General features: G+C 37.0%; 3 protein-coding genes across 3 annotated transcripts in view; 2 read left to right on the top strand and 1 right to left on the bottom strand.

The window, feature by feature from the left end:
• Window positions 1-10,987, bottom strand: part of LOC134654019 (reversion-inducing cysteine-rich protein with Kazal motifs) — a 37,956-nt gene extending 26,969 nt beyond the window's left edge. Inside the window, exons 1-3 of the mRNA XM_063509406.1 lie at window positions 10,533-10,987; window positions 6,469-6,607; window positions 3,439-3,494 (exon numbers count right to left, since the gene is read on the bottom strand). Coding sequence (XP_063365476.1) covers window positions 3,439-3,494; window positions 6,469-6,574 — 162 coding nt within the window. The 5' untranslated portion in view covers window positions 6,575-6,607; window positions 10,533-10,987. The remainder of the gene's footprint in view (window positions 1-3,438; window positions 3,495-6,468; window positions 6,608-10,532) is intronic.
• LOC134654030 (COP9 signalosome complex subunit 4) overlaps window positions 1-23,959 on the top strand; it is a 176,516-nt gene that overhangs the window by 83,925 nt on the left and 68,632 nt on the right. The gene's annotated exons all lie outside the window — the stretch shown is intronic.
• LOC134654328 (mRNA export factor GLE1-like) lies at window positions 17,101-21,670 on the top strand. The gene is made up of 7 exons (XM_063509793.1): window positions 17,101-17,515; window positions 17,655-17,855; window positions 18,079-18,190; window positions 18,397-18,564; window positions 20,289-20,416; window positions 20,909-21,102; window positions 21,522-21,670. The coding sequence occupies exons 1-7, from the start codon at window positions 17,187-17,189 to the stop codon at window positions 21,668-21,670; spliced, it is 1,281 nt and encodes a 426-aa protein (XP_063365863.1). The 5' UTR covers window positions 17,101-17,186.

Below are 23,959 nucleotides of genomic sequence, written 5' to 3'. Positions count from 1 at the left end.
AATTCATTTATCTTTGCGTTATACTTATATTTTGTAAAAGCTTGTCCTACCAAATGAATAGTTTAAACCATATTTTGTGTACAGTTTTAGAATCGTCTTTCAAAATCCTTTATTTTAATGCCCAACTCGATAGGTTTATAAGGTTTATTTTTGTTTCGGTTGCACAATTTGCAGTGCATAATCCGCCATATTGGTTTTGTGATGACGTCACATAGCCTATGTTACTCGGGATGACATAAGGATTCCAATGATATCTCAAACACCTAAATCGGTTCAGGCACTTAGCTGTTATGGTGTAACAAAGAAACTTACATACCCACATACAAACATGAACCCTGAAAACAATACACTCTTTTTTTGGGGCAGTCGTGTAAAAACGGGTCACTCACGTATTTTAAGTCGAAAAACGCTCGACATGTTTCACTTCGTACCGACACAAGCAAGCAAGCTCCTGATGACACTTCTCGGTACGAAGTGAAACATGTCGAGCGTTTTTCGACTTAAAATACGTGAGTGACCCGTTTTTAATATATTTACTATGTCTTTGTCTCACGGAAGTTTTGTCATAATGTATTATTGTTTTTTTTTGTTTTTTTTTTGTTTTTTTATTGATAAAATATAATTTTACACGTTTTTTTATTGATAAAATATAATTTTTTTTTTTTATTGTTTGTCATATTATCATTAGTCATAAAACTGAAACCGTTCACATTTCAGGATTTTCGTTAGGTTATCCTATAGATAGGTTAGGTTAGGTTAGCTTTGTTTTATGGCAGTCCTGAAAAGTGACGCGTTTCTGAGCCAAATGAATTATGACGAACAATAGAGACCCAAATCTGCCAAATCAATCTAATTTCAACTCGTACTTTCCGTGTGTTTATTTTAAAATTAAATTTCATTATGTAAAACGAAGTAGCTCATTGACAGAGAGGTATATATTAAGTTGACACTTTCCTTTATTGAACGGCACGGAAATGAATAATAAGATGAACAACTTACATTAACTACCAGCATTCATTAAAAGCTGCCTACTTAAACACCCAATAAAGATAAACGCACCCCATGAACCCCATCGTTTATTTTAAGTAATTGGTTGAAACAAAAATAAAACATCTGTGACATTCATGAAACTCTCCAACACTTTTAAATTTTATACTTTTAAAACAGAGCATATTAAAGAGTATCCGGTTTGAACTTTAACTCTAAAAGTCTAAACTAAACTCGAATTAGTTACAATTTAAATTACCTATCTGTTACAGAGTTGCCTTGCCTACCTATCTATATTGTCTATATTGTGAGTCAATAAATTTAAAGTATAAAAGCTCCCAACCCCGCGTCACTTGTCGAAGCCAATCTAAATAAAGTGGCTCCTTGTTAAACCTACCATTAACTCTATTTAACCCCTTTGTACGGCCCTTTCAAGAATACATTCTACAAAATGAAAGCAATACTTACTGACGATTGTAATTAAAGATAGCGATACATTGACGTGTAATTAGAGAATGAACACGTTCGTATTGTTTGTCATATGTAATTGGCGCGACCTACTGTTATATCCCTAGAACTTTTCGAGTGCAGAAACGTTGGCTATATAAACGTGATCCCTAAGTACTATAGTTTATTTGCATCTTTAGGTCACAATATACTGGTTTGGCTAGAACAAGCGAAATGACAGCCCTGCCTGGATGACAGGGGAGGAAATAATGACTTAATGGCCGACGCCGTACTGCCGCGTGGACGGGTAATGACACTAGATAATTTCATAGCAGTTTTCCCTGAAACTGCTGAATAATACATAATGTGTGCTACTAAAACACTATCGACACAGATACACAGGAATAATAAGGTACACGAGTATAGGCTCGTGGAGACAGAAGAAGAAATACTAACATATTAAACAGGGGTAAAGTGGACGAGATACGAGATAGTTAAAATGGGAATGCTTACCTTAAGGTTCTGCTGCCAAATCGGAGAAAATACAATTGTTTCTAATAATCAGCGTAAAGTCCTGAATGTCATTGAGGAATATCATCAATTTTGCATTATTTCGACTTTTCTTGTAGGAGCGCTCTTAAGTATAGAACCGAAATGAGTAAAAGGCATACGCCAAAATCGTTGTACCACTTGTACCAAAAGTTAAAATAATAAAATCCGTGATTTACATGTAGTATGTATATGTATGTATTTTGAATAAGTCGATCTGTAGCGAAAATAGTTAGAAATGCGGTCAGATTGATAGTCGTTATACATCGTGGATCACTCTGGATTTATGTGAAGTAAGCCTAATCCAGTAACATTAGCAACTTCGTAGTTCGCTTTGCGTCATTTAAATTCAAACTTTCTCTCCTTGATATATGATTGCAAATAGTAGCTCGTAGATATGAGATAAGAGCTTTCTAAACAACATTTGCTTCTGTAGCTTGTTAGTAGGCCGCCTGCATCGGCTGCAGACCCTACATTCCCACCGCTATCATACTACGTTCGACTCCGATGTACCAGAATAATTATGACCTGGTGAACCGCAATTTTATCTAATCAGAGATCACTATTAACACTGGTTTACGAGATACCACTACTTGCGTGTTCTCGGAGAGCTATGAGAATAACCCAGAGGAATTCGTAAATAAAGTGTTCGTAATGTATTGGTGAGTGCGAGATAGGCGTGCGAGGAACATGCTGTTTGTAATCGTGACGTTATTATACTCGGTAATGTGTCTACGAATCAAGTGTCTGCGTAATGTAGATTTATAAGCTCATTTACTTTAAGGGTTGTTTGCTTGCGTGCATGAGAAGTCACACTTCCTGGTAGAGACAACACCGAATGCAGAATTCTTGTAGATGACACATACCGATTGATTTCAACATTAAATAGTAGGTATTACTGGTGCAACGAGTTTGCCCTAAATGCCCTAATCTAGTTGACCGAAGTGTGACACACTTTTTTTTGCAAAATCTGAATATGTCTTCGATATTTTATCGTAGTAAAAATAACCTGATACCACCTACTGGCGCCTGGTTTAGTTTTACATGTAGAGTATACGCCTCGAAGAATACAACAACCTAAGTCTTTAACATCCTAACTCAGCGTAAATACATACCTAAAGTGCACAAGAAAAATGCCACCAGACGCAAATCCACGGGGAGGGTGGTTTAGCCGAACCGAAAGGTAGTTTTTTAAGCGCCCACAGATCGATTTCAGATCTAGCCGACCGATTACTTCGTAATGGATGCCCTGCTTACTGAGCGAGGGATTCGCCTTCAGTCCAGAGATAAAGAACTGATTTAAATAGTTCCGGCGATAAAATAGACTTTACCCGGATATCTAGTTAAATTAGAGATTCGTAAAAGTTATAAATTAGACTAAAATGGCTGTTCAAATGGATGGTCCGCCAATTTCACAACTTATTTGATAAGAAATGGTTTAGTTTATGTACCTACTTTTTCACAGACGCTTCGGCAGGTCCCAGTCGCCTTGGCACAGCAGGCCGATATGTCTGAAACAGAAGAATTTGTCACCTGTGATATCGCAGACTATCTAGACAAGATCTTTAAGAATGAATATAAATAAATAAATGCATCTTTCCTTAAATTTCTCGTATTATGAAATGAAATGAAATGAAATGAAAATTATGAAGATTTAAAGTTTTTATTTCCATTCTCGTCGAATAGAGGCCCAATTTGATGCCCGTACAATAAACTCTACGACACTCTCATCGAGATGCCGTTTGATCTATTCCCGGTTTATCAACGCTTTAGCGTTACAACAATAGTCATTAAAATGATCATAAAAAAAGTATTTACGTTCTATTTGTCAAGCGTCATCGTTATAAGATTAAAGAAACTATATTTTATTCACACCCATATTTTTTTTTGCCTAATTATCATAATCATCATCATAACTTAAGAGCTAATTTGCTCTTGTCGGTGGAGTAATCGTCATCGCCAATCATTTCTTTCTTGTCTTATCTTATTAGTTATTATCATATATACTTAAGTTAATACTTAATTAGTTAGGGTCCGTACGTATAACGAACAGCTTTATGCCTAGATACCTAGGTATTAAAAAATACATTTGATGTTAAAATCTCATTTGCCACGTCAATACATTTTTTTGAGAACTAAAATTAAAACCAGAAAGGAAATGTGATGTGATGAATTTTAAGTAGACGACATTTTTTACACAGAAGATACCCACTTTAGCACAACTTTTGGTCGCCAATTTTCTAAACATCTGGTTTGTTGTTCACTTATGTGACTAAACAAGTGCGAGTGCGAGTCAAATCTTCGAGCAGAAACCAGTATAATAGGCTCTCCCGACTACGTATATTGCCATGGATATCAAAGTGCTATTTACCCATGAGCGATCGACTCGCTTTAGTTATATTAGCAAGGGAATACACGGCATGCCCCTTGTTCGCTCTCATTAAATGTGTTGTGTAGTGTATGTCATTACTGTCATTAGACGTAGACACTCTCAGCTGAGATAAGGACGGTAATCCAAATCGCTTACCGAAACTCTAACCATAGACAAACCAATATAAGTTTATCTGCGTTTACACATCCTTATTAAAGTCCTAAAGTGCCGCTTACACTGGCCATCATGAGGGTATTATAGAAAACACCTATAGTATACCTAGTAGTGTCTTGATAAAGTTTGACGACAACAAAGTTATACATCACGGGCTAAAGTAAACAGCGGCGACCAAAGTTGGAGTGAAACGATACATCATACTTGCGTGTACGGTCTGGTACAGTCAACAGGATATTCTTAGTAAGTAAACAACATGATCAACGAGGTTTTGAAGAGTTAGTAAAACTCAAGCAAGGTACTGTACTTAGTCAGATTTTTCTTGACTTGGAGAAGAGACCTATTCCCAACAGTAGGAAGAGACTTTTACTAATAACAACAGAAAAACTCTTATGAGGATATTTAATTTAAATTCATAATGGTTGGTAATGTACGAGTAATGTAGGTATAGTCGTAGAAGACACTGGAAAACTCATTTCATTTTTTACCGTAAGTATTATCAAACAAAATCAAACTTTTTTATACTTAAATGCGAGGCAGAGGGCAGTGGTAATGGTAATCCACTGTAACGTCAATAATTTCCGTACTAGTACCGACATATTATATTTTGTATAGAAATTTACTAAAATGTATGTGATCGCGACTGTACAATCAGGTACTGCATATTCCGCTCACCCGCTCACTTTCAAAGGTACCTACTTAATAACGGACAGACAAACTGCAGTATAATTTTAATAAAGGATTAAGGAGAAAGTAGGCAGATTACGCGAGCCCGTCCAATCAGAGCCCTCCAGCGGTTCTATGAAGTCAAATTATAATACAGAGTACTTCACAGTGATTACTGCAACCGGATCATACAGGGTGGAATAAGTTCCATCCAGTAATATATTACCCTCGTAATGTAGTAGGTATATTAATATCGTGAACTGTAATTTTGTTGTAGAATAGTGTTGAAATCTAGTTAAATACTTTCAGCGATATCTTTTCAGCGACCGCTTTGACCTGACCTGATTTGGACCAGGATTAGGGACCCTGGTCCTGCCTGTTTATTTCTTGAAGTTTGATTTCTGAATTATGTATTAATAATTATAAGTCATTCAGTTTGAGTATCATCGCCTAGTACATTTACATATAGCGCATGTTTTCTTTAGATATGGAACAAGTTGATGTATGAAAGACTGTCTTTAAATATTTGAAAACACAAAAAAAATTGCTTAAATTTTCTTTGTCCTTAAAGCCGCCACTATTTAAGACAGTCAGAGCACTCTTTTCTAATTTTACGTCTAAATAGTAATGGAGTTAAACATATAATCGTACTCACTATATAAATATCTCCCTGTATAGTCAACGTAGCAGGATTTGCATTATAAATCTATTAAACTAATGCCTTCATGTACTACCTAGATTACACCGTTTCACCAAGTAACTACACGATAATAATCCGCTCGAGTTGCATTGATAAATTAGACGGGTTACTTGAATCTTAAACGTCGCCATTAACTTTTCAAATTGGTATCCTTTTTATATTGGCAGAGATAGGGAAGACTGGTTCAAAGCGTGCAATTTAATGCTCAAAGTTATTACCAGTTTCTAGCTTTCTTGCTTTACTATTCGTAACTTGGTATGATTTTCTCCAGCTAGTATCATTTTCCCTGTTTTATACAACTTTAAATATTCAAAGACGTGATATTTTTTATTGCATGAAATGAGAAAACTAAGATAAGAATAAAGTTCTTCTAAGTCGTTATTCTAAGGGGTGCTTCGTTTTATTCATAGACTTTAAGGAAGTGACACACCCATTGGCTGTGAACTAATAGGTATTATTACGAGCTCCATTTATTTTTATTTACTCTTTTTGTTTAGCCGTATTGATGTTTGATTAGCTCGCAAAAAATATGTTATGTTAGATATACATAATATAACAAAGGATCATGGCTTACCCTGTGAATTAGCGCTGGCTATTGCGAGTGCGAGGAATAAGAGCCTCGACTTCCAGCAACGACCTCGCTTCGCACCCCTCCTTCTACGAGCTACGGCACTTGCCATTTTCTCTTCTTATCTTCCTCGCTGCTAGGGCATCTGCAAAAAAATTTAAAAACACTAAAAAAACTTTTAGACTGAGAGTGATTGCCGATTGCTCTATGGAATTACAGTAAGTCCGCCTTTAGCATTTATTGATCACACAATAAATTAAAAATTAAAAAAAAAACAACGCAATGAAACGGATGAACCAATTTTGATTAAGCATGTTTCTTTCAGCACTAGACAACATAATTTCATTAAAAAAAAATTGTATGTGAGGTACAATTTATTTAATTAACAATTTGCCTCCTGAATAAAAGGATCGTCTTGCCGTGAAGTACCTCGGACTTATCATGATTACCTTGTTATTGGTTGATCGAATTAAAATAAAACGAATCGCCAACATCAAATAATAATTAAGAATCAAATAAAATTAATTAAGTAGGTAACCTTAACATATTTCCACGAAAAAAGTTATTATACATAATGTTTGTTTGTAGCTTATTTATGAATAAATAATGAAATGTTAAACAGAAGCCGGTAATGTATCATATAGTTGTTATGTTTATTACGGCCGCTAATTAGATTGTTCGCCCGCTTTTACGGCGCCGTAACTTTTATAGCATTGTCCATGTGTTGAACATATTATGATGGACTAAGTATACACTTGTTTGTCGATGCCGAAATTTTACGACTTGTTTAATGTTGTTTAATAAAAATTTACACTTTTTCTAAGCCTTAATATGTCATTAATTAATTATCTACTCGTTTAAATATGTGCCTATGTAAGTTGTAAGTTATGTGTGTTCTAAAAGAAGGGTTCCTTATCTAAAATTCATGTCCCATAAATTCAATAACTTTAGAATTACCATACTTACTAAGTATTGATGCTGACTGTATCGCTGTAAGTCTGTGTATAATATAAATAATCGAATTTCATATAGTATTTCAGACTTGTGTATAACATTAAGTTGTGAGGAGAAATGGGCTCTTCAAAGCAGCGGCAGTGTCACGCGCGCAGCCCAGGAGCGGCAATCGAGCTTAAAAAGGCTGTTTTTGATCTGATAGAAATTTTCATTTCTCGCAGTGCATCTCCCTCGTACTTATATTTGTGCGAACGAAGGACAATGCTAGCGATATCTGATCAATTGCAAGTTCTTAACGCCCCAATGCCGCACCATGTTACGGCCAGCTCGTGCTTTCGAAACAGTTTTCAGCGATGTTCGCCCGCCCGATGGAATGCAATCTGCCTTTATGGCGCACGAGCAAATTTACAACTGATATAAAATTAAACGTTAATATCATTTGGGACACGGATCGTATATTATTTCGCTATTAGCCTCTACAGTCTACAGCGCTGTTACGGGCGTAACTCCAAAATGAACTTTTAAGCAGAGAACACACAGTGGTGCGACTCTGCTGCATGTATTTTCAAGTACCTACATTACTATCTGGGCCATAACCGCGAAAATCGAAGTTCGCAAAATTCGGGCATTTTTCTCTGTCACTCTAATTAAGCCTTCATTGGAGTAAACGAGAAAGATCCCCGCAATTTGCGAAAAACGGTTTTCGCGATAGCCCCTCAGTATGTATGTGCACACTGCACAATCGTGCAGTCAGTGCAAAAAGTCGCACAATTAATATATACCTACAGTCGGTGGCCTATTAAGTGTCACATTTTTGATAAAGTTAGTATGGCGACGTGGGTACTTAAGTTAGGCCACTTACTGTACACTGTACAGAGCCATAAACAAGCAACAACGGTTGCACTCCGGGAGTGCCGATAGAAGTGAAAACTCACTTCACTATGTTACCGACGCCCGGTAACACGATACATACGTTTAGCGGAGGTATTCTATTTATTTATTATATATTATTATCATTCTCAAATAAGATCACACTTTTTCATTGACATGTTTATTTACATACTGCCATGACAACGTCAAATTATTTGAACATAGGTAAAGAGTCTTGAAAAGGAGTCCGCAACACAAATGTCAAATAACATTGAGTTTTTCTTTATTGAATTAAATGCCATCTAAATTATAAGTGGTCACCTTACGACCCTTACGGTCACGTGATCGCCTTACGCTGTCTCGAGTTTATAATTTTTTCCCCCACCTGAAAAAGTGCCCAGCGCCGCTAAAGAAGTTTTCACTTCAAAAAAACTCAAAAAGCCAAATGTTCAAAGCAGCTCCTCCTAAAAGCCTTTCCCCGTTGATTATGCACATACAGAAAATGCAAGCCCCGACCACTTTTCACCGTAAAGGGTGCAATTCCCGTCCCGTAGTTTATAAAGTAATTTTCGCCGTTCGGGATAGCGCGTGGAAAATATAGTGAATATTTATTGGTCATAAACATCTGCGCTATGGGTTAGGTCTCGTTCGTTGGCGAAACTTTTTCTACAAATCACTGGGGAACGCAGACGGAGGGGTTTCGATAAAAAGTGCCGGCCCGCGGACGCTCCGAGTAAGTATGTTAGGAGTTCCCTTTTGAAAAGTTTGTGAGAAATATGCGCCGTGCCTAATAATTATTATCCGGGAATATGATTGGATTAGTTGTTTCCGTCTTTTAGCCGTGTCCAAAAGGGACGAAGTTCTCAATTCAGTGGGTATTTTTTGTCTGTATTTAAGCGATTATTTTATTAAGAAATTTAAATATTTTTTTTTCATGAAATTCATTTTCTGATTTCATTTATCTGTAGGTTAGAAGTAAGGTAAGTTTTTCGTATATAAAATATGAAACTGGATCTTTCATTCGATAATTTGCGCACATCGTGATCAAACGAAAATGATTAGCATTAAAGTCATTCAATTTCTTTGATGTTGATAAAATAAAATATTTTTACAGAAAAAACGAAAGAAATAATATATATTGGCTCATTAATGTCACCTAGTTTTCGGCTACTCTTTATTGTAATATGGGGTGATGAGATGTAGATCGCTGGCGCTGAATAAACATCGTTATGTACTCGTATGTAAAGGAACCGTGTAGATATTTATGAGACTATTGATGCATTGTATTCTGTAAGACTTATATTTCTGTAGAAAACAAAAAAATAATAAGCTTTTCCGAAAAATAAATGGGAATATCTTTATGTTCATAATTCGGCTAGGAAAATATATGTTGATGAGACAAAAAAATACTGCGAGATGAGACATAATATTGAGCGCAAGCTGCGCAAGTATCTTTTTGAAAAGTCTAAAGATTGAGTATCTTCATAGTAAATTTAGTAGCAGGTTTATATATATATATATTTATATATAATTATTGTATACATATACGTATATATTATTGTTGTATATATATTTATTATATCTTCACATTACATTTATATTTGTGCCTATTAATTTTAAGCATCAAGTTTTAGTGTTCTTTACATACCCCGCACCAACTATGTTTCTCTGTTTGGCCTAAAGGTTGACTGGTAGAGAATGCCGTGTAGCATTAAGTCCGCCTTTTGTCACTGTATATTTTTACTGTTAATGTTACTGTTTTTACTGTTTACTTTATTGCAAGTTTAAATAATAATAATATTGAACGATGTTTCCATCAGCTAATAAAGTAAAATTACTTACAAACAATTTAACCACTTTTTTAAATGTATTTTTTGTGTAGGTAAATATTTGCTACACTTACCTAAAACCTAAACTGACCTAAAGGAAGCGGGGAATCATAAGTATAATTTCAACGAGTGTCAAAAACGTTATAATATTTCCGAATAAAATGAAATAAATATTTCTGGCTGGTTAAAGGATAATAATTAGCTCCAACATCAACCCCTATAATAAAAGGATCCTTTTACTACTACCCTAACAATGTCTGCTATTGCTTAAACTGAAAATAAATAAAAGAATCTACTCACTCCGAAGACGAACATTAATCGTTACTTTTAACAACCTACCATAAGGGATTTCACTATCAATTAATTAAATAAATAAAATTATAGAAAAAGTAAATTAATTTGTACAAAATTAGTTACCGTTCTAAATATTGTGCAAGCTGTAGTTATTCTTGATATCTTGGCTATTTTCAGTTCCTCTCATGTCATGTATACGTAGCTTGCTCCCGGCATTCGTTATCTTCATGTGTTTTAATCTCCCAGTTCACACAAATAACACTACGACACTTATCCCGTTTATTAAAATAATAAAAGTAAATGAATAATATTTTAAAATTATTAACACAATATTTTTTCTAATGTTCCTTTATTATCCGCACCAAATTGTTTTCTTATTAGAAACACACACACGTACGTATATAAATTCGCGCGCTTTTACACGATTTGAGAATACCTCTACACACACGACCGTACTCGCGCCAAATTGACGCGTAACTAAATGGACCGGCGTAAATTCATTCAACTCCAAACTCTCATGCTTCCTTGTTACACCGATAGCTTTATATATAGGATGTCTCTTTTGCTCGCTTCCGCCTGATGAACTCTATTGAGCTCGTTAGTCATTAATTAATTCTGCATAAGAAAATTAGTTTTAATTTAAACGGTGCCGCAGATGGTACTGATTGGGAACATAAGCCATAAACTACGGTCCTGGGAGGCTAATAGCGAACTTTACAAGTCTACGAGAAGTTTATGAGACAGATTTAAGCCTATTTTATATCGACAGGAAAGATTTGCTTCGAGCTCTTGTAACAATTTATTACCTATATGTATTTAAGTGCATGGGTACTTACGTGGTGGAACTGGGATACAGGAGAACTGCCTATCTACTTTTTCACATATACTAGTATTTTTTAAACGCCTTAAAATGATTGTTATACATATTTAAACATTTATTTTAATTTTTAGGTATTTTTTGTGAATTTAGTGGCTGAGTGTGTGAATGGCTGAAAATAAGTTTGTTTAGATAAATATACTTGGTCAACCAGATCTTGACAGTAGAAAAAGGCGGCAAATTTGAAAAATGTAGGCGCGAAGGGATATCGTCCCATAGAAAATTTGAATTTCGCGCCTTTTTTTACTGACAAGATTTGGTTGACCAGCTTTATTTAATTTTTAATTTCAATTTTATTGTTTTATATTGTAATCTTTTAATAATCAATTAATTTTATTATTACCTATCAATAGGCTACATGACTAATTTTCATTTATGGTATCAATCAATCGGGTTTGTTTTTAGTATCAAATGTCTATACGGGACCCATTGCATTAAAGTAACACAAAAGCACACAAAAGTCAAAAATTGTAGGAAATTGGAGTCGCACTTCACTCGCGAAACGCCCTAAACAAAACGGTAAGGGAACGTGACGTCAAGGTCTCTGGGAGCCCATCTTGTAGTATGGACAAAACAAGAAAATTGCGTTTATGTCGGTGTAATATTGCGTTTATGTACATATATAGTTGCTATACAATATTTTTTTGGATGAAATGTAAGGAATCGAATGGTACCCTTAGTTTTATCGTTTTTGGAAGTTAAAAAAAAAACTTAAATTTTGAAACTTTCAGGTCCTGTATTTTTAATATTTTATTTTAATATCCACATTATTGTAATAAATTGCTCATTTGCTATCTATTTTACTAGATTTTGTTATAAAATTCAACATGTGTCATCATCCCTATTAAATCATTTTACAAGTCAATAAATAAACTCAACAACAACAATACAAGCAAACGAATGAAAACCAAACGATAGGTCCAAACCCGGTCCATATTCTTATGTAGGTAAGTACCTACTCTAGATATTAACTTTTACAACTAATAATGATGGGCCAAGTGGATGGAAAAAGAAGTGCGTAATATCCGGAAATTGAACAGAATCATCATTATCATCAACCAATCAAATGCCGATAAACTTGTCAAGCTCCACAGAAACGTGGAAAAGTCTGCCAAACTATGTAGAGGCATTAAAAAAATAATACAGTTAGACACAATTCCATGGTGGACGAAGATTAAATTCCGATTATAACCGATTTATTACCTTATAAAATACCTACGTCTACACTGTCTTGCATAAGAAACTAGAGGTAGAATAGTTTCCGAATCCGTATATCTCTCGTTGTGTCGAAGTCTCTACCAACTAAACACGGCAGGGTTATTTACGTCCAGCGTTTGAACTTACATTCGCATTAGTTTTGTTCTCGATCCGTACGTCTTCATTACGTCTTACATTTCGAATGAAGACAAACGCGGCCACCTTATCCTAGTACAGTCTTCAGATATATCGGAGCGGACACGGGGCTCAGAAATATCTGAACATGAACTTTAACGTCTTGATAATAGGCGCTTTGTTCAGATATTTGAGAACAACTTGGGTGCTTCGATATCTGGATATGACAAATCGGCCATTTTGTTTTATTACGCGAAAGCCTTTTAGATAAAGTCGGCTCTACCATCTCTACCTACGCCATAGAATGTTGAAATAATCTTGCGATCTTTTATTTGTAGGTATTCACTATTATTGACATAGACTCTATAACAGAGAGGAAAGCTTAATTCACTATGTAATAAAGATTTGCAAAAGTAGTTTTATTTTCAGTTTTAGTTGCCTACATTTTAAAAAGAAGTTGAAGAGTAACTTTTACAAGCTGAAATCCTTGGCCTTTACTCAAGGGAGTCTCTATGTTGCTTGGCGAATTTTATTTTGACGTATGTGCACCTACTAGAAAATAAAAATAGATAGAGTCTGTTCGGAAAGAGAAGAGTCGTGAAATGTATTGGGCCCCATACATTCTACGACTCTTCTCTTTCCGCACAGACTCTATAATTGTTTATTATGATTACAAGTAATTGTACATTCAAAAAATAAATAAACTAACTTATTTATAAAATAAAATACCTATCCCTAATCATAGAGAAAAAAATACATAGAGTGCTCACTCCATACATCAGTTTTAATTTCAATATCGGAACTATCAGTACTGCTACTTGACAATAGATGTAGCACCGACCGGAAAGTCTTATGCTGTTGAGATAAGGCTTTCCGGTCGGTGCTACATCTATTGTCAAGTAGCAGTACTGAAAGTTCCGCTACTCGATGCTAGATGTAGACACTGAAATTAATAGTCTGAACTGATGTATGGAGTGAGCACTCTTGTCTTACTATATTTCTCTATGCCCTAATAAATAAATATAGGTATCACAGGTAACAATATCAATAAGAGTTTTTACCTTGTAAATCATAAGGTACCGTTCGGATTCAAAACTACACCAGCATTACAGCAGCATGACATTACTCCCGCCGGTCGCATTGCTGCCGCAAATGTCAAAAGTCTGGTAGCAACGTCGATTTTGACATTTAGGGCAGTAAATGCAGTCGGCAGTAATGTCATGCTGCAATAATGCTGGTGTAGTTACCTTTAGTTTTCGTAACGTCGTAGCCGTGTCGTAGCTGTGCTTAATACTACCTATCCCACAGAATAGTTTCCAAGTTACTGCTTATAAAGTATTCTATACGAAAGTTTGGACACCATTTCGCTATTTTCAGTGTCCTTAAGGGGCCCATTCAGATCAGGTATCTTGGCCGCTGAAGCAGAACTGTCTCGTTTTCCCGAAACTAAATTGTTATGTGAAAAGTGAAGACCAAAGTTGGTCCATAACATCACTCGTAGTCAACGTTATCGTTTGCATGCTCGGATACTCGCTGCTTCTATAGTCAGGTACAAGTACAGGGTTTCCACCGGCAGACTTCCGATTTCAAATTGAAATAATTTTCAAACGCGAAATGCGTAGTGTTGGTTTAAATAAGTATATGTTTTCTTTTTTTCTTAATAAAAAGTTAAATTCTCAAATTTGCCGCTGGACATCCTGTATATTATGCCTTCCATATATCATCTTATCTCATAAGTAAAGTCACAACTTTTAACTTTAACCGCTTGTCTGTGATAGATGATAAAGGATCCTGACCGATATTTTTGTTATTTTCTGCTTTATACATATTTAAATCCACGTTACCCACGGTTTTTGACCACACACATATGAAACATTATAATAAGGTCTTGGAATACATTGAGAAAAAAATATATAGGCTATGAATTCCTATAGCGGTGCAGACAGGACAGTTTAGTATTCAATAGGTAGGTACCGCGATGACCATTTACGTTACGAAGGTTCTTTTTTGCATTTTTACTTGCTAATAGTTTTGTACAAATGAAAAGCGATATTTAAAAAACAAGCTACTATTCTCTCTCTACTAACTCGCAGGGGAAAATGTATAACAGACAATGTCGTATTACAGTCGAGCTTGTTAGGCAGTTCACTACCTGCCGCTCAAGTGGCAAGGGACCCGGTCAAGTGCTCGTGGCGCCTGCACTGTTCTATCGTGCACTCGTGAGTATACACCTAGGGTATTCAATTATGCACCTTGTTGTGTTTAAAATAAGTCAAATAGTTGAAATATGTGTGCTATTGCACTTCGCTAAACTTTTAACGGCTAGATTAGACCAAAATATGGGGAATTTATAATAAGATGAAGGGCAAGGTTGCACCAACCACAACTAATGGACTGATGAATGTCACAGTAAAATTTAACCCTTAGAACGTTTTAACTGTGACTGACTATTTAGTGTAATATTACATCGGAAACATCATTTATCGATTTTATCTCACCCGATGGGCGCTACCGGTTATTCCATGAGTTTATCTTGCACGTGATTTAAGACTAACATTAAACCTAACGCCCCTATTTGTCAGCCACCGAAGCCCCGAACCGATATGATATATTCGATTGGCAAGTCGGCGTGAGTGACATGTAAATTTATTCATGAAACAGAATCCCGCCTTGATGCGGACTACAGCCGTGTAGGTACCTACTAGGTACCTACTGAGCTTCACGTCTACAGTAATGGAATTTATTAAGCATCTAACGTGGCTGGATATGTAAAGATGGTTAAATAATGGTCCTACTCGTATTCGTCATAGATGTCGGCGGCCGATCGTAAGATCAGGCATATCGTGAAATTCCTAGGCATATCGTGAAACGTCAAAATCTTTGACACACATGCATGTTCTCCATAAGACATAAACTGTTGTAACTTAAACATAAATTACTTACTAAAGTTTATTTTTTTATTCGGTAGACTAAAATGACATTTCATTTTATGAAATTTTATTTTTTGTTCATATTATGAAATGTCATTTTAGTCTAGCGAATAAAAAAATAGACTTTAGGTATGACGCGTAGTTAAATTAAGAGATACTAAATTATTATTATTTATTTATACGGCTATCAGCAGTTCAGGACTTAGGTATTACTAAAATATCTTCTGTAGTGAAAATGAAAATGCTTTCTACAGAATTCCCATGCAAAATTCACCTGTTTCAATCGGTGGCAAGTGGTATGGTAACCTTTGTGAAAAAAAAAAACATTTTTAAAGTCGAGCTGACCCACTTCACTGCCAATAAAAATGTGTCCTCAAAAAGGTCGCCAAATTGCACAGTACGTATAAAAAACAACTCCGCTCTACATTTCTACAATGGCGCAGACCCGAGGTTTTATGGCGCCTTAGGTAGTCGTAACTTGGTGATTTGTATTTCCATTAAATTACCCAATTAGCCATAAGTATTTTCCTCGTATTGGTGTGGTGTAAAATGTTGTGTTTCTTTGCTTTCAAGTCTGTTTAACTTTTGTGCCTTGAAACCCTCGTGACGCTCAAAGATTCAACATTGCGAACCACTCGCTACGGTCGTGGTTAAATATTGGGTTCTTTCGCTTGGTCGTATTAATATTAGCACGAGGGGTTGAAGAAAAACTTTTATCGTTCTAAAAATAACTTTTGTTATTACTTAGTACCTACTTAGATCAATTAAAACAAGTGCCGCAGTGAGCTACCCTGGAACTATGTCAAATAAAAAATGTGAGTTATGATTATGAATCAAACCATCACATGATAATGCATATTATGCCTCCATTTGTGCAGCTTATATCCATTGCGACGCCAACAACTTGCAAGAATTTGCCAATGTCTAATAGAACCGAATGTTTTAGAAAAAATTACAAACAAAAGCCAAACATAGGAATACCCTATAGGTACAGCTTCGCTAATACGAGCTGAAACGTATATTAAACCGGTATGCCAACGTAAAATTCCTTCATTCGTTACAATTTCTCTCTGTCCATTCCTCGCCGTACTAGTTATTTTTATGCAAAAATATACTGCAAATAACGTCTCTGGCGACAGTGACGGATGGGCCGCGCCGCCTGAAATGGCGCGAGGCTTGCCCGTTGCCGCGCTCGATTTCCTATCTCACTCCATAAAGTTACTGTGCTTTTTTTTTAATTTGTGAAACAGCGCTGGCTGAAAACGAATCCATTAAGTTTTAATTTGCCGCATGTAGCGGATCGGATTAATAGGTTTTCCGGGAATCGAATTATTTGGTTCCATAACACAATAACCTAGTGCGGTAGGTATTAACAAAAACACCAGTACGTGAAATAATTTACTTAGTGTAAGTAAGGTTGTAAACAACATATGAAATCATCATATTACTGTAGCAATAACACCGCCTGCTGTTAGGTAATTTTATGTTACTTACATGTTTTCATGAATCGTGAATGTCAGACGATGTTTATCTAAATCCAGAGCCACATAGATTAATAAACAATACTTCATTACTATAATTTCAGACACATCTTGGAAAAAAACAGATTTCAACTGTAACTAAAACACTTATTAAATTATGGGACGCTTCGCGCCTTTACTGATTCCCATAAGCGAATGGGAGAGAATTAAAAGTCAAGCAAATCCAGAAACGGAACATAAAACGCCTTGCCATGTAGACATCGAATCTATGAACGCACAGTCCCGAAAATGGACCAGCACCTGGCCAGATTCCTCACAGGGGAAAGTCAATAAGATGACCAAGAAGAACAAGAAGGCTCGGTTGGAAGAAATGGTGGAACTCGAAGCTTTTTATAAGAAGGAGAAACGCGATAATGTGGCTGAAAACTTAAGACGGGCTAGGAATACGATTTTTGAAAGAACTGGTTACGGCAGGGAGTTGTTAAGGTGAGTCGCCCTATGGTGCTAATATTTACAATTTCAGTTTATTTGCTAAATGTCCATAACAACATATGTATAGGTATTACATAAACACTATACCAACTAACCGTAGGCGGTAACTGAATTAAACCAAGTTTTATTGCAGTGCTCTTGTAGAATCAAAAACGTTGGAGGAACGAGACATACAAATTAAATTTGTTAAAGACATACAAGAAAAGGAAAAGAAAATAGAAGATGCTAAATTAAAAGTAGACAATATTATGTACGCTGAATTTGAAAAACGAGAGAGCGATAGAGTTCTTAAGAAAAGGAAAGAAAGAGAAGATGCAGAATGCAATAAAATGATGTAAGAACTGTTCTCAATTTTTTTACGGACACTTTATAGAGAACAGAGAAGTACATTACATGTCTTTTTAAACATTGTATATTAAACTAATATAAATCATTCAATGGTGACGCTCTTGACGGGAGCGGGCTATCAAGACTAACTTATTTAGATTCTTATAATACCTAATTTATAAAATTAATTACATTATTCTACTTACTACATGATTGCTCATAACTTGCAGAGCAGAAATGAAAAGGGAAGACACTTTGAAAGCTGCTGAAATGGAGAAAAAGAATCGCCAAGAAGATGAAGCATTGATAGAAAAGTTTCGTCAGTTACAAATTGCAGAGGAGGTACCTCACATGTATTTTTTTTTTCTTAATGTGTATGCGCTATCTAGAAGATATGTCTGCATTAGTCAGAGTAGGCAACGCGCATGTGACACCCACTAAGCAAAATGCTGCTACAGTAACCACAACTACTAACCATAAAACGCACCATAATGGTGGGTATTTAAAAAAATATGACGTTTATTATTTCACAATTCTTTTTTTTTCAGAAACACGATCATTGCCTTGACAAGGAAGCCGATAAAATATATGAAGAACAAAACAAAGCCATCAAAGAGTGGAGAGAGAAAAGAGAGGCTCTGGATCAAAAGCTAGCCGACTCGTGGTGCAAGCACCAGGACAGGATCCGACGGAAGGAGAAACAAGTCTTCGACCAAGTATTGTTTTGTTTTAAATTAGAAGTTTTAGAACAGTGGGGAGCGCTCCTCTGATGTCGTCTGTCTGTATAAAATATCTGTATTTAGTTAACGAGAGAACTACAGCTAAAAGTGAACCTACCCTGGCTAGATAAATAGCTGATGATGATGATAGAGTGCGCCTCCTAGCTTCGTAAGGCCCAAGCTCCTACCTATAGTACTTCTTCAGGTCGATGAAATTTAAATCATATTCAATTGGAATAGAGTCGCTTTTGCATTGTTTCGTTCGGTTTTCAAACAGCGCAAAATCAACTCTATAGGTTCAAATTTCAGTGGCAAATTTTGTATTTTTTCTAGTGTCCGACCGAACCATGTTTTTTTGCCGAAACCGAAACCGAAACCGAATGTTCGGCTTTGGCTCTAGTTTCGGCCGAAACCGAAACCGAAACTTTTGTAGACTTGTTAAAATCGTTGAAAAAATGTCATAAAACCGCTTTTACACACATATTATGGGGCTGTCAACACCCAATGTCCTTGAAATTGATGTTACTTAAACAGTTTTTAATGAAAATTACTAGAGTTAGACCAAGATAATTCTGCAACGATTTTGATAAGTTGATAACACACGCAGTGCAAGTGTTATTTTAAACGTCAAAACTTCTATGAAATTATGACGTATAAAGAACATTTGCACTAGTTGCACTGCGTATGCTATCAAAATCATTGCAGAATTTTGTTGGTCTAACTCTATTCATTCACCAGTCAAGCTAACATGTAGACACAGGGTCAACCAAAAACGCGAGCGCAGCGAGCGCGAAATTTTTTGTTAACAATATCGCAAGGCCGGGTACCGATCTTCACCTGGGCCGAAAAGTCCGAAGTGCCCCATTGAGGCGAACTTTCATGCGAAGTCAAAGCCGTGCTTAAGGCTTAAGGATAAGTAGTTGAGCACAGACTCCAACCAATGTCCATTGTATTCAAAAGCGAGACCGCAGGCCGAGCATGGCGCAGCGAGGCCAAAGGCTAAGCTGAAGTAGAGGACATGTGGAACACAAACCAATGGTAAATTGAGGTAAAAAGTGAGGCTAGTTTTCTTATTATTATCTTGCCCAGGGCCCAGTAACATGCGACAGTGCTATCTCATTCACTTATAGGTATTGACAGCCTCTTAAGACTGCGTCAACCGTCCAGTGGCGCCCTCATTAGTGGAATTGTGTTTTATAATAAACCAATTAATGTCTGTACCTAATATACATGAATCAGTATATGTAGGTATTAATATTGTTGTCCTACTTATTCCCCAACTTTTGGTCTTTGTCCGAAGTACGATTTCGTAAGTTTCGGCCCGGCCGAAAGGTTCGGCCGTTTTTTGGCCGAAACCGAAACTACAGCCGAAACATGATTTTTTGGCCGAAACTGGCCGAAACCGAAACCGAACCTTCGGTCGGACACTAATTTTTTCATTTGTATGGCTGGGCCTTAGGCTAGGCTAGAGGATGACAAAGTAAGCATTTCCAACGACGAAACACACCTACAATTATACTTATTCCATCACGAAATTTAACAGGCAAGAGGAACCGTTTTATGAAAAAGAGGAGCTCGATGCAAGAAAAGTAACTCCAGATTAAAATATTGTCGTACTAAACTAGAGTGTTTACGACAATACCAATGGTTTGAAAAGTTTTCGACTAACAGTACTATAAGAAGGGCCTATAAAGATAGTATCATAGAAACCATGTTTTTAGATGCATAAAGAAAAACACAACTCCGGACACTTCAAAGAAAATTATGAATTGGTGCAACGCCTCCAAGAAGAAGAAGAGAAAAAATACAAAGATTTTGTGGATAAAGGAGTAAAGAAGTTAGAAAAACGGTAACGAGCGACATCTTCCATGACTTTTTCCACGATTTTTCGATCCACGTATTTTTCTTAGATTTCATACCTCCCGGAACTCCGGTCCAATCGCTGCTCCCTTACCAGAAGCGTTACATTCTTACGGGTAGATGTTGCTATGCGCCTCCCTAATTCGCACGCTTATTTATCGTAAGCCTCCGTAGCTCAGTTTATATCTTTTGTACTACTAATAAGTCGTTGATTCATTAAAGAAGAAGAAAGAAAGAAAAAAGAAAGCATTTATTAGCACAACAACATAACCTTAACCAAAATGAAAACTTGCGCTAAATGGTCCTCACTCAGCTAGGTGTCACGGTATGAGCCACATGGCACATTCCGCGACGTTGATTTTCAGTCATATTTAGTGAGTCATAGTGAGTCATGTATTAATTAATTATAGTTAGGAGAACACTGCCCTGGCCTTATTGCACTTGGATCCATAATTAATTAATCCACCATTTAATTAACCAGATTGCAAAAGAGGGAAAAGGTAGAACAACTGAAAAGAGACCAACAACGAAGTATGTTAACTTCTCAAGCTCAATCTTCGGAGCTGCCTCATCAGCAGAGGTGTGAAGAGTATCAGCGGAAAATCTGCGTCGACAAACTGAGCTTCCTACCCACGAGACGTGGGAAACATGACTCTAAACCAGGTTCACGCAAAGGTGAGAAAACATACATGAAATGTTGTTATATCTATCTATTGTGCGCGATATCAATGTGATAAGTATAAGTTCCACCGCCACCCATTTTGCATGTAATACGCAATATTAAAAATATCGATATCCATCGACTACCATCCAGTCCAAATCTCGTCATCAACTCTCATCATCATCAACTCTCCATAAACCCAGGCAAAACAGTGGTAATACCGTTTACCAGGAAAAAGACCCTTAATGGCATGAAGCAGCTGAAGCTTTATGGAAGGGTCCTGGAAATGTCCAATGAAGTGAAATATCTAGGCGTAACACTTGATAAAGAACTGAACTGGAGAAAGCATGTCGAACTCACAATCACCAAGGCACTTAGAGTGTTTGGAATGTGTAGATCGGCTTATGGCAAAACGTGGGGTCTAAACCCCAAGGTACTAAGATGGATCTATACCATGATGGTAAGACCAATCATCTTGTACGGATGCCTGGCATGGTGGCCAAGGACACTAAAGAGAACATGCAGGGATGCCCTTATGAAAATACAAAGAACGGCATGCATGGCTATTACTGGTGCGTTTAGAACGACGCCAACCGCGGCGATGGAGGTACTGCTAGACCTTCCACCGTTACACCTAGTGATACAATCTGAGGCGCGGAAATCGTTACACAGGTTGGCCCTAACAGGCCTCTGGAGCGATAGCAAGCCAAAGACCAAGCACACAAACATGGAATGCGACAATTTCGTGAAAAGGATTACGAACATGGGCTGCGATAAAATGCAACCCAAGTTTGTATTCCATAAGAATTTTAACGTTAAAATTCCAACAAGGGCAGAATGGACCGAAGGTCTTGAAGCACCAATCCCTGATGAAAACGACATCATATGGTACACAGATGGGTCTAAGACAGAATCTGGTACGGGAGCAGGCATTTATGCAAATGACTTTAGTAGTAGTATAAGCATGGGCAATTACGCCACTGTCTTCCAAGCTGAGACTTTCGCTATAATTGCCTGCGTGCATGAGAATATAGTTAGGCAAACCCAAGGGAAGAATATCTATATACTCAGCGACAGTCAGGCGGCACTCAAAGCGCTTGAATCGCACAGAGTGGACTCTAGACTGGTATATAATGGCGTCCAAGCTCTGAACCAGCTTGGAAGGCAAAACAGAGTGCAACTGGTATGGATCCCAGGGCACGAGGGATTCATAGGCAATGAAAATGCAGATGAACTTGCCAGAACCGGATCTGAAAGCAACTTTATAGGTCCGGAACCATTCGTGGGGCTCTCACAGGGAACCATCACAACGGCTATTAAAGACCATGCCAAGACCAAACATCAGGAAGAATGGAACAGTCTGACGGGTCTAAAGCATGCAAAGCTCTTCATGCAAGGAGTAGACTCCGGCTGGAGCAAAAAGCTTTGGAAACTTAGCAAAAGACAACTCCAAATCATAACGGGGGTGTTCACTGGTCATTACGGGGTCAAGGGAATTCTGACCAAGATGGGACATTCTGACAACACCGATTGTCGTATGTGTGGCGAAGAGGAAGAGACAGTGAAACACTTAATGTGTGAATGTCACGCCCTCGCCAGACAAAGAATGAAGGACTTTGGAGCAGGATATCTGGAACCAAAGGACTTTAAAACGCTACCCATGAGCTCCATCATCCGACACATGGATATGGTGGAAAAAGCTCTTGAGTAGCTGACGGATCTTCTCCAGGGGGTAATTGCACAAAAGATCCCTATGGGTCGAAGTGTATCCGTAAGGGCCCCCGAAAATAATAAGATAAGATAAGATAAGATAAGTCCAAATCTCGTAGTTACAGCGCTTAAGGCTGCGTTTCCAATGTGAAAGGATGCGTAGCGAGGGATGTGTTTGTTAAGAATCAATTGTCGCTGAGCGAGGATTGTGTTGGAAGTGGAGTGGAAGTGATTCAATAGGTTCTTAACAAACACATCCCTCATTACGCATTCTCGCACATCTCTGATGGATATGCAGCCTAAGTGAGTTCTATATGTACTTACTCGCTCAGAATGCCGCCGTATCCCGCCGCACCGAGATTTCACGCCAAGAGCTCGATAGCTGCATGAAATCAAAGGATACCGCCCCAGGATGTGACGATATTTCTTATTCTATGTTAAAGTGTTTACCCGATTGTGGCAAAGAAATCTTATTGCGTCTGTACAACATAATTTTTAAGAGTGGTTGTGTTCCGTATCAGTGGCGAGATATTGGGATAGTGCCTATTCCGAAACCTGGTCGTGACCTACAATCCGCTAATTCACTTCGCCCAATATCATTGATATCATGCATTTGTAAGATTTTTCATTCTATATTGAATAAACGTCTCGAATGGTACTTTGAAAAAAATCTGATGTTTACTGAGGTTACTACCGGGTTTAGGAAAGGTCGCTCATGTGTTGATAATTTGAGTCGCTTTGTGACTGACGCGCATTTGGGAAAAGCAAAGGGTCTCATGACTGTGGGGTGTTTTATAGATCTAGAAAATGCATACAATAATGTCGACATATCTTATTTGGTAAACACACTAGACAGTTATGAAATAGGAGCTCAAATATGTAATTATTTATGGAATTTCCTTAAGGAGCGTGTACTTAAATGTCTGATTTCAGACACTTATACCGCCAGACATACCGGTCGAGGCTTGGCACAGGGTGACCCCCTCTCGCCTTTGTTATTTAATATAGTGACGATTAATATCTGCAGAGAAATAACCAATGTAACAGTATCGCAATATGCTGATGATTTCGTTTTATACACTGCTGCCAAGAACGTCAATGATGGTATATTTGAGATACAATCGGCTTTAAACATGTTGAATAATCTATTAAAGGAAAAGG

This window comes from Cydia amplana, chromosome 14 (genome assembly GCF_948474715.1).
Source record: "Cydia amplana chromosome 14, ilCydAmpl1.1, whole genome shotgun sequence".
Lineage (NCBI taxonomy): Eukaryota > Metazoa > Arthropoda > Insecta > Lepidoptera > Tortricidae > Cydia > Cydia amplana.
The sequence above is the reverse complement of the archived record's forward strand: the minus strand, read 5'-3'. Positions and strand labels throughout refer to the sequence as shown.

What these genes read in the sequence shown, in the direction of transcription:
- LOC134654328 (XM_063509793.1), top strand. Translation starts at nt 17,187, where the DNA reads ATGGGACGCTTCGCGCCTTTACTGATTCCCATAAGCGAATGGGAGAGA. An exon ending in TACGGCAGGGAGTTGTTAAG is followed by an intron (nt 17,516 to 17,654) that starts GTGAGTCGCCCT and finishes GTTTTATTGCAG; the next exon opens with TGCTCTTGTAGAATCAAAAA. An exon ending in GCAGAATGCAATAAAATGAT is followed by an intron (nt 17,856 to 18,078) that starts GTAAGAACTGTT and finishes CATAACTTGCAG; the next exon opens with AGCAGAAATGAAAAGGGAAG.